Source organism: Pteropus alecto, unplaced genomic scaffold, assembly GCF_000325575.1.
Source record: "Pteropus alecto unplaced genomic scaffold, ASM32557v1 scaffold12, whole genome shotgun sequence".
Classification (NCBI taxonomy): domain Eukaryota; kingdom Metazoa; phylum Chordata; class Mammalia; order Chiroptera; family Pteropodidae; genus Pteropus; species Pteropus alecto.
This window is the reverse complement of record NW_006432669.1, coordinates 8055089-8066262: the sequence shown is the minus strand read 5'-3', so window position 1 is coordinate 8066262 and position 11174 is coordinate 8055089. Positions and strand designations below refer to the sequence as shown.

General features: G+C 32.6%; 1 protein-coding gene across 2 annotated transcripts in view; it reads left to right on the top strand.

Annotated features, from left to right (window-relative positions):
* Nucleotides 1-11174, top strand: part of PGR (progesterone receptor) — an 88374-nt gene that overhangs the window by 54286 nt on the left and 22914 nt on the right. The window contains exon 4 of one of the 2 annotated variants that reach the window (XM_006907502.1): nt 8680-8985. The exons of the other annotated variant lie outside the window; for it this stretch is intronic. Within the exon in view, the coding sequence (XP_006907564.1) occupies nt 8680-8985 (306 nt within the window). The remainder of the gene's footprint in view (nt 1-8679; nt 8986-11174) is intronic. 2 annotated transcript variants of the gene reach the window in all.

Genomic DNA, 11174 nt, shown 5'->3' with positions numbered 1-11174 from the left:
GTGTTGTTGTTATTGAGTTATATGAGTTCTTATATATTTTGGATATTAACTCCTTATTGGATAGATTATTTAACCAATATATTCTCCTGTTCAATAGGTTGTCTTTTCACTTTGTTGAAGGTTTTCTTAGCTGTGCAGAAGCTTTTTAGTTTGACATAGTCCCTTTTGTTTATTTTCGCTTTTGTTTCCTTTGCTTAAGGGGACATATCCGAAAAGATATTACTAAGACTAATGTCAAATAGCTTGCTTCCTATGTTTTCTTCTAGGACTTTTATGGTTTCAGGTCTTACATTTAAGTCTTTAATACATTTTGAGTTTATTTTTGTGTATGGTATAAGGCAGTGGTCAGTTTTTTTTTTTTTTGCATGTATCTGTTCAATTTTCTCCACACCATTTATTGAAAAGACTATCTTTACCCCATTGTATATTCTTGCCTCCTTTATCTTAGATTAATTGACTATAAGGTGTTAGTTTATTTCTGGGCCCTCTATTCTGTTCTGTTGATCTCTGTATGTGATTACCATGCTGTTTTGATTATCATAGCCTGTAGTTTAGTTTATCAGGTAGTGTGATACCTCCAATTTTATTCTTCTTTTTTCATTATTGTTTTGGGTATTCAAGATGTTTTGTGGTTCCAAATAAATTTTATAATTATTTCTTCTAGTTCTATGAAAAATGCCATTGGTATTTTGATAGGGATTGCATTGAATCTGTAGATTGCTTTGGGTAGTATGAACATTATAATGACGTTAATTATTCCTATCTGTGAGCATGGTATATGCTTCTATTTATTTTCATCTTCAATTTCTTTCTTCTGTGTCTTACAGGTTTCCGAGTACAGATCTTTTACCTCCTTGGTTAAATTTATTTCTAAGTATTTTATTTTTGATGCAACCATAAATAAAACCATTTCTTAATTTTTCTTTCTGATCATTCATTTGATGTATACAAATACAAATGATTTCTGAATATTGATTTTGTATCCTGCTTTTTACTGAACTCAGTTATCAGTTCTAGTAGTTTTTTGGTGGGCTCTTTAGGGTTCTCTATATATATTTTTACGTGCAAATAATGATAATTTTAGTTCTTTCTTTCCAATTTCTATCTCTTTTATTTCTTGTGTGATTGCTGTGGCTAGGACTTTCAGTATTATGTTAAATAAAAGTGATGAACATGGACATCTTTTGTCTTGTTTCTGCTGTTAATAAAAAAGCTTTCAGCTTTTCACCATTGAGTATGATATTAGCTGTAGATTTATCAGATATGGCCTTTATTATGTTAAAGTATGTTTCCTTATCCTCACTTTGTTGAGAGTTTTTATTAGGAAAGGATGTTGGATTTTGTCAAATGCTTTTTCTCCATCTATTAATATGATCATATGATTTTTATCCTCCATTTTGTTAATTGATTTGTGGAAATTGAACCAAGCTTGCATCCCAGAATAAATCCCACTTGATTGTGGTGTATGTTCTTTTTGATGTATTGCTGAATTCGGTTTGCTAATATTTCATTGAGGATTTTTACATCTATGTTTATCAGAAATATTAGCTTATATTTTTTTTTTTTTTTTTTTTTTTTTGTAGTGTCTGGTTTTGGTATCAAGGTAATGCTGGCTTTGTAAAATGAGTTTGGGAGCTTTCCTTCCTCTTCAAATTTTTGAAATAGTTTGAGAATGATAGGTATTAACACTTCTTTGAATGTTTGGTAAACTTTACCTGTGAAGCCATCTGTTCTAGGACTTTTGTTTATTGGGATTTTTTTATTATTGATTCGATTTTGTTAGTAGTTATCATCCCTTCAGATTATCTATTTCTTCCTGATCTGATCTTGTTCTTTTGCTTCGAAGGTTTTTTTCACTTTGTAGAAATAGTATCATAAGTTATGTATATTTTTGCAATTTGATCTTATTCTCCAAACAGTATATTTAATTTCTTTCATTTCAATGTGTATTATTTTGATTTATTCATTTTTGCTGCACAATGTTATTCCATCCTATGAAATCCATTTTTTCATTCTTACATTGATAGACATGTTTCCACTTTGAGGGATATTACAGTATGTATCAGCTGTGAACATTCTTGTATATGTCTCCTGGTGCTCACATGCGAGAGTTTCTACAGGTATGATATACACCTGGATGTAGAATTGATGATTGTAACATTTTTATCTTGGCTTTACTAGATAATGCTAAATTGTTTTCAAAGTAGTTGTACCAGTTTACGCCCTATAGCTGCTCTGTATAAGAGTTGCTATATTATGTGTCCTTGCCATTCTGGGTAGGAAGTATTTCATTGTGTCTTAATTTACATTTCTCTGGTTACTAATGAGATCATATTTTTGCATTTTTATTGCCCATTTATATTTTTCTTCCTCTGTGAAATATCTATGCCTTTCTGATTTGTAGGAATACTTTGTATATTGTAGACATATATGTTGCAAACATCGAAATATAAAAAGGGGAAGAATGGCCTATCTGATAAAGTGATATTTAGGCATAAATATAAATCACGAGAGAGAAACCCATGCAAATATCTAGAGAAAGCCTATTTTAGGTAGGATAAACATTGTAAAGGCTCTGAGGTAGGATAAACATTGTAAAGAATCCACTCAATAACAGTATGAGTTCCAAGAACAGTATGAGTTCCAATATAGATGGAATCCACTCAATAACAGTAACAGTTCCAAGAACAGTATGAGTTCCAATATAGATGGAACAAGGGGGGGGGGGATGTAAGATAAACTATATTCTATGTAATCTCTGTCTATGCAATATTATGTTGGATCTTGTAAGGCTTAATAAAGAATTTGCATTTCATTATAAGTAGAATGAGAAGCCACTGAGGATATTGAACAAGGAGTAATGTAATCTGATTTAAGTTTTTAAAGGCTCACTCTGCTGGGTAGAGAATAGACCATAAGTTACAAGAATGAAAACTGGGAAACCAGACAGCACATGTGCAATAGTCCAACTGTGATGAAATTATGGTGGAAGCAGTGGCAATGTAGAAAAGAGATTGGATTTGGTTATGTGTTCAAGCTAATCTATCAGGATTTGCTGATGAATTGAATATGAGGTGAGAAAATAAGTGAGGTATCAAGGATGATCTAGTGTTTGGGGGCAGAAGATGTATATAAATTGAGTTGTAAAACTGAAATCTGTAGTTTGGGGGCCAGTACATCAAAGTTCTGTTCTAAACACAGTAAGTTTTAGGTGTTTATTAGGCATACAAGTATATAAATTGAGTAACAGTTGTATAGTTGAGTCTAGAGTTTCCAGAAAAAGTTGAGGCAGGAGTTGTAACTTTGTTAACTATCCACATATAGATTATATTAAAGATATAGGACTAGATGCAAACACTTAGAAAGTGTAGATATCTAAGAGAAATTCATGGACTGAGCTTTCCGAGATTTAGAAACAAATGATGAAAAAAAAGCCAGCCAGGAAGACTGAAGGATTGGCCACAAGAATGAGGTATGTGGAACTCTAGTGAACAGAGTGTTAAAAAAAGTGATTATATGTGTCGTTCCATTGATCGGTTGATTACAGTGAGAACTGAGAATTGACCATTGTTTTTGGCAGGTAGAAGTCTTTGGTGATCTTACTGAGAACAATTTTTTTGGAACAGGGAGGAAAACGCCTGACTAGAGTGGGTTAGAGGGAGAATGAGAGGAGAGGAAATAGTCATGTGTCTCCATGGGGTGGAGTATGAATAAGAGTGACTATTAAAAGATGCAGTTGAGAAGGCAAATGATTTCAAAGACAAGTCCTTGAGTAGATGAGAAGGAATAAGTTTTAGTGCTGCTGAAATGAAAGGACCACAGGCAATTCATGCATTGTAATAGGGAAGTATAGGAGTAACCATACTGTAGATTAACTACAAAAAAAGTCTCCAGATCTTCTGTTTATCTAAGCCACAAAAAAAAATCAGTTATTTCTGATTCTATCCCTCAAAACAACATCCATCAGGTTGAAAGAGATACAACTATCAAGTCATTCTCTCCATCTGCTTTCTTACACCCCCATAACAACCCTCTAGTATCTGAGCCCAAGTTTTCCTTCTTTCCAGCAAAGCAATGCAAGCTCCCATGCATATCCTCTCTTGAAGATAGATGGGGGCGAGATAAGAATAGTAGGGTGGAGATGGGTACTGGTCTCATATATCTAGTCTCTATTTTGTTTACCCAAAATTCCAGGTGCTATTATTGTTCAAAAGTATATAAATACTGTAATTAATCCAAAGTCATTTTAAATTGCTAGTGAATTCCAAGTCTTTTTGCCATTATCTATTTTCTCAATCAACAAATGCTAAAAGTACAATTATGAGAAGTTCTATAGATTTGTTTCTTATAGAATTTAATAGTGGTTCTTCTACATGAAGGTTAGGAATCACTTCTTTGAAAAAAAAAAATACCTTATATAAAATCCAGTAGATATATTTAAAAAGGGACACTGTTCACATTCTTTCTTCGTACTCTTGCTGTGATATTCTTATTTGAAGCTCTATGCTAAATCAAAACAACTTTAATAACAGCAAATATTCATTGGGAATCCACTATATAATAGACAGTTTGTAAAGCTTCAGATCTACATTGGTAAATAAAACAGACCTGCCCCTATCCTCATGGGGCAATTAGCCAAGTGGAGGAAGTTGTGGGCTCTGAATGAAATAATTGCAGCAAAAGAGAATAACAACAGGGAAGCTACTCAGAGTGGGTGTCAGGAAGACATAATATATTCTTTTATTCATTCAGCATTTATTTATTGAGGTACTACCAGCCACTGAAGAGGATATACAAAGCTGACAAAGAGGTGGTACCTTTATTGAAGATCACAGTAAAGGACAGGGAAACTGTCTTTAACCTTTTTCTTAATATCTCCAAGGGAAAATAATGTTATTTGTAGCTACAATTGTGTATGTGATTGCAGAGTTTACATATTTAAATTGCAACCACTTTTGGGCTCTGGATCTTAAAAAGGAAAAAAAAACATATTTGTATATTTTACTCTAATATATGATAGAGTAAAGGCAATTCAAATAAGATTAGCACAGATGTGCATGTGTATTTACAGTTCATATTTTATATAAAGTTAGGAGTTAAGCTTAACTGCCTTTTTATAAACAGCTATTTGTTTTTATTTAACTTGCGAAGAGAAAAAATTGTGACTGGATGCTTGAGAATGTAATTAATGAGATCCAAATCATAGGTTTGATCTCACATACAAACCTCATAGAAAAAAATTTTCTAAAGTAGTGTTTTCTGAATTGTTAATTCCATGAGATATTAATAAGATTTTCATCAAATAATAAGTCTAGATATAGTTGGGAAACATTATATATTAATATTATTTTCTTAGAGATTCATAAGCCATACAATGTATTAAAGGTTCTGAGATATATTAAATTAGGTAAGGATATTGCTTTAACTTTTCAAATCCAGCATTATTTAAACATATATGACCACAGAAGCCTTTGCTGTTCATTTGAGTTTTGGAGGGAGGGTAGAATAGGTGATTAGGAACACTCGCTAACACCATGAAATGCGTACTGAGTACTTAGTTTCCCTTTCTCTCTCATTTCTTTTCAATCAAGTTCTAAAAATTATAATCAACGTTAATGAGTGTCAAGCACTCTACCATGTCCTTTACACATTTTCTTGCATAAGCTAATGGTGGTGTTAGGAGGTAAATGCCATATTTAAAATATGAATAAACTGATACCTGGGCAAAAAGTTATAATCCCAGGTGTAAAGCTTTAAATGACAGGATTTATACCCAGATATGGGCAACCCAAAGAGTTATTATGTCACTTAAGATATATTTTCTGAAGACCAAACTGGTATTGAAAGGGGTTTAGTGTAGAGGTGGCAAGATGTAACATTTTTAGCACTTTAGGAAAACATATCTTAATACATTTTTCAATTCTTTAACATAATTCTCCTGATGTTCAAAGTTCACTTTTGACTTATATTGCTTGATTAGCTTTGAAAGAATCATTAGCCTGCAGAGGGGAAAAAACAGCTATGGTCTACTGAAAAGACTGTAGTCTTTTCCTGACCATACTATTTAATCTTGCCCCATTCACTCAAATCACTATCACATTACACACATTTTACTCATAGCATGTACCATTGTTTGGTATTATTTTACTCTTTACGGGCCTTTTCCATCTTCCACCCAGAATATAAGCTCTTTGAAGGCAGATACCTTATCTGATTGTTCACTGCTGTAATTTCAGAACCTTAAACTGCCTCTGGCACATAAAACCAGTCAATAAATGTTTCATGAGTGAAAGAAAGGATAAAGGAAGATAACCATTGATTAATAGCTCTGCTCTGGTATTTTTTAGCTTTACAAACTTAGCCAATTACTTGGCCTCTGTAAACCGATTCTTCGTATTTAAAAGGTAAATGGTAATATTTATTTCAAATGGATGAGCTGCAAGTTAAATTAGATAATATATATAAATGGCCTAGTTCAATATTAACTCATCTTTAAACTTTGCTTTTATCATGTACACTTTTTAAAACTGGAACTCATGAAAAGACTGGATCACTAGCAAAACAATAACTGCTATATTAATTCAGACTGTGCATTATGTAATCAGCACATTAAGAAATTTGTTTTGGGTATGACTCTCTAAAATCTGATCCAAGTGTAAAAAGTTTGGTTTTCAAAGAGATTCCAATATTTCGTAATTTAATCAAATCCCAATAAAACCAAAACTAAAAGGGCATGAAAAAGAGAAAGGAGGTTAAAGTACATTGGAAGAAAAACCATTTTAGAGTTATTATTGGGGAGAAGGGGAGTAGGTGTATGTCATATTTTCTCTTAACCATAGTATTTTAGGATTAGAATGAACCTTAAAAATTTTAGTTCAACATTTGTGCTACTTCCCATAATCTCTTGCCTAAACCTCTTTCCTAGAATCCCACCAAATGAACATGCAATCCCTTCCTGAAACTCTGAGCTCTATCATTCTAATGCTAGGCACACCACCTTCTCTACTTTTCATTTTCTCAATCTACAAATAGAATGAATAATACCTACCTTTCACATTTGTCGTGAGGCTAAATGATACATATATAAAATTCCTGGCATACAGCAGATACTCCATAAACATTATTTTGTTTTTTTCATTTTGTCTAGAAATTTATTAGACATAATTAATCTATTACAGTAGAGGATTCGGACAAAGTAAAAATAGTTATTTAAACTTTTTATTTACTCTGATCTAGCTGCTTTCATTTCTCTTAAAATTCCCATACTCCATAAATGTTACTTTCCTTCCCTCTAATGATTTATCCCTTCCCTAGGGAGCCCAACTGATCTCTGTAAACAGTTCTGAATCCTTTTTGTAAAGTGACATTGGCATTTGTTTCCCTGTCACCTACAAGTTCTAGCTCAACTCCTTGGGTACTTTATAGAACAAGTGTAGTTCTTTTCTTTATGGCAATACTTGAGCTCAGAAATCACAAAATCAAATGTTTATAGAGGTCAGGCAGGTAACATAATTGAGTAGAATGACAAGACTTCAGAAAATTGACCAATAGCCTACTACCAGTTTGTGGTGGGAATGGGAGCATATTGGATTATCTGTCCATGTGCCATTCCACAGCAGCAGCTGCAACGCAACTCTAACAGATTGCTGCCATCCAAGTAATCAGGGATGTTTTCACAGCTCTGGAAAGCACTGTATGAGCCAAACAAAATGTCTATAGGCCAGATCAGGCATTAGAGTCATCAGATTGCAACCTCTGCTTAGATTATTGCAAATAGTTATCAGGTTTCCCTTAACCTTTTTTTCTTAGCTAATCAGAACAGCCAATTCATACTGTTAAGCAGCCTATGCCTGACACGGAGCAGGTTAGGCTGAAATCCAGCCTGTCCTCTAGTCACCAGGACTTTTTCTAATTCACCTCAGTGTGCCTGTGAACTGGCATCAGCCAAACAAACATTAACTGCCTTCAACCACTCTTCATGACACAGATCTTCTACTTTTCTAGCTATCAGAGATTTTTTCTTCCTAACATCACAATTCATCAAAGTAGAAATCCTAAAAATTGTCTAGAAATACCAATATGGCCTGACCAGCACAGGGTGTACACTTTCTCTTCTTTTAATTTAGAAGAGATTCTTAATTTTGGGTCCTTAGATCTCATAATAGTCTATATATTGATTTCAAGGAATTTCAAGAGATCTATGAACCCACTTGAAAATGTGTACAAAATTTTGTGGGGTTTGCATATGTGTATGCATATCTTTTAACAGAGTCTTAAAAAAAAACTCAAAAGAAAATTCAACATCTATTAAAGATTTTTAATTAATGTGGTCTAAAGAATTAGCTTTGGGGGACATTCCTGTCAGAATATTGACCAATATTAAGCTTAGTCTCTACTAAAAGCCACTTGGCTTTTCATACATGTTAATGCAAAGCTCAATAACCACCCCCACTGGATATTGGTGTAATTACCTATACCCCACTAACCAAGTTAATGCTGGTATTATCAATTCTTCGATCCCAGTCTGAGACCTAACATTTTTACTTATTCAATTTCATTTTTCAGATTGATGCTAAAACCTATAATATTATGACTCTAAGATTTTAGAAAAATAATACTCTGCTGGAAGATTCAGTTGATATGTACTTACATTAATGTTTTTTTTTTTTCTCTCTGTAGGTCGAAAGTTTAAAAAGTTCAATAAAGTCAGAGTTATGAGAGCACTAGATGCTGTTGCTCTCCCACAGCCAGTGGGCATTCAAAATGAAAGCCAAGCCCTAAGCCAGAGAATCACTTTTTCACCAAATCAAGACTCACAGTTGTTTCCCGCAATGATCAACCTGCTAATGAGCATTGAACCTGACATGATCTATGCAGGACATGACAACACCAAACTTTATACCTCCAGTTCTTTGCTGACAAATCTTAATCAGCTAGGCGAGAGACAACTTCTTTCAGTAGTCAAATGGTCTAAATTACTGCCAGGTAAGAATCATATGTAAATAGTAGCATGTAATAAAAATTTTACTATATTTGTTGTCCTAGTAGATTGTTAAATAAAATAGTCTATGCAGTAAATTAACTACAAATGGTAGGTTATAGTATGGATTTCAGCAGTTCAAAATATTTATCTAGGATCCTAGGTTATTTATCTATTTGTCTAGGACCTTACTCTGTGCTATGGAGATACAAAAGATGTAGCTAACACTCTGAATCTTATTGATGAATCAAGAATTATATACATCAAACAGTTAAAGAATAGCTTAAGTTTATGTGTTCAATCACAGACGTTATCGTAGTTCAGAGACAAACTGACAATCTTCTTAAAAATGTATAGTTCCTTCTAAACTCTAATTTTACCAAGCTCAATTAGTTGAAAATAAAACTGAATGGATCTATTTATATAACAAATCAAAATAATATTCAGAGTACAGCAGGGTATCTACAGTCAATTAAGAATCAAAATCCCTAAACATAAATAATTTTGACAGAAATGAACCTCTAGTCATTATTTTCCCTAAATTATACCTAGATAAAGGGGGTAACAATGAGAATTTAAATCATATCATCACAAAATGATTTCAGTGACTTAAGCTATTTTAGCTCCCTCAGCACCACTTTATAGGAGTCAAGAAGTTGAAAGAATTACAAGGATGCAGTTCTCACTTGGCTAAATCTTAGATTGCCGGGCCAGGAAAACATGTGGGTAGCAATTGCTTGTGGAGGTGTTAATCCTATAATTAGAAATAGAACTTTTTAAAAATTACAATGTCTGTATACCAATAATATCTTTATATTCCTTTAATATAATTAATAAAATTCACTCTTCTAATGGAGATAAAGTAATTTTATAGAAAAATCAAAATGCCCAGTTTTTTATTAGCTTTAGTCTTGTTGAAGGGTCTTAGACAAGAAATGATTTTTTTTCTATTAGAAAAGTTCTGAATGTCTAAATCTTACAATGAATATAAATTTCGATAGATCTTTATTAAATAAAAATATTACAACACCATTGTTTTAAAATGAACGTTTAAATATATGTTTAACTTTTCTCAGTTTTTCTATTAGAAAAGATACCTTATTTTTTTGTTGACATAGTTCATATTTCTTTTGTTGATATTTTGAAGGTTCTTTACTGTTTAAAAAGATACTGCTATTAGTTGGAGAAGCTAGAAAATAACCAGATATAGTTTAAAAGATAGCTTTTATCCTAAGTGAATAAATTGAGCTTTTTAAGTTGAAACCCTGTCATCTTTCCATGCTCCCTCAAAAAGAGTGAGAGGAAATTTTTACATTGAATTTGGTGGCAACTTTTTAATGTTGCAAAATGTAATTCTCATGTAAATAAGTAGATATGATAGCACCACCAGTATTAAATGTACTGTTTCCATTGCTTGCGTGATAAGGGAAGCATTATTGTCAAAGTACTGTTGGTCATGATCTTTTAAACCATATTTGCCTGGCCTGAATTCTGGAGTAACTCGAACGAATGATGAAAATGGTTAATGAACCAGAGTGAAAGAACTTCAAGGGACATATGTATATATGGTAATATGGTATCATTAGCTACTCAAAAACTTTCAGTTGACTTTAAATCAGAGTACAGGTTTTATTCACTTGATTCACTAAATAAATGTCTATTGCATACAAGCTGTATGTGAGACCTAACAAACAGTGTTGTTAGAGAAGCCAGAAGGCTGTGCTCGTGATATGAATGCATATTGATACAGCACATTCTAGCATCATATGATTTTTATCCTTAATTTCATTTATGCGATATATCACATTGATTTATGCTTATTGAACCAATTTTCTATCATGGAATAAATCTCACTTGATCACAGTGTATGAACTTTTTAATGTACTGCTAAATTTGGTTTGCTAAATTCTTTTGAGGATTTTTACATCTATGTTCATCAGGGATATTGACCTGTAAATTTTTTATAGTGTCTCTATCTGGTTTTGTTATCAGGGTAATGCTGGACTTGTAGAATGAATTTGAGAGCCTTTGCTCTTCTTCAATTTTTTGGAATAGTTTGAGAAGTTAGATATTCTTTTTTTCTTTTCTTTTCTTTCTTTTTTTTTTTTTTTTTGACTCTAGTAGATTTCACTCGTGAAGCCAGCTGGTCCAGGATTTTTGCAGGAGTTTAATTACTGATTCTATTTTATTATGA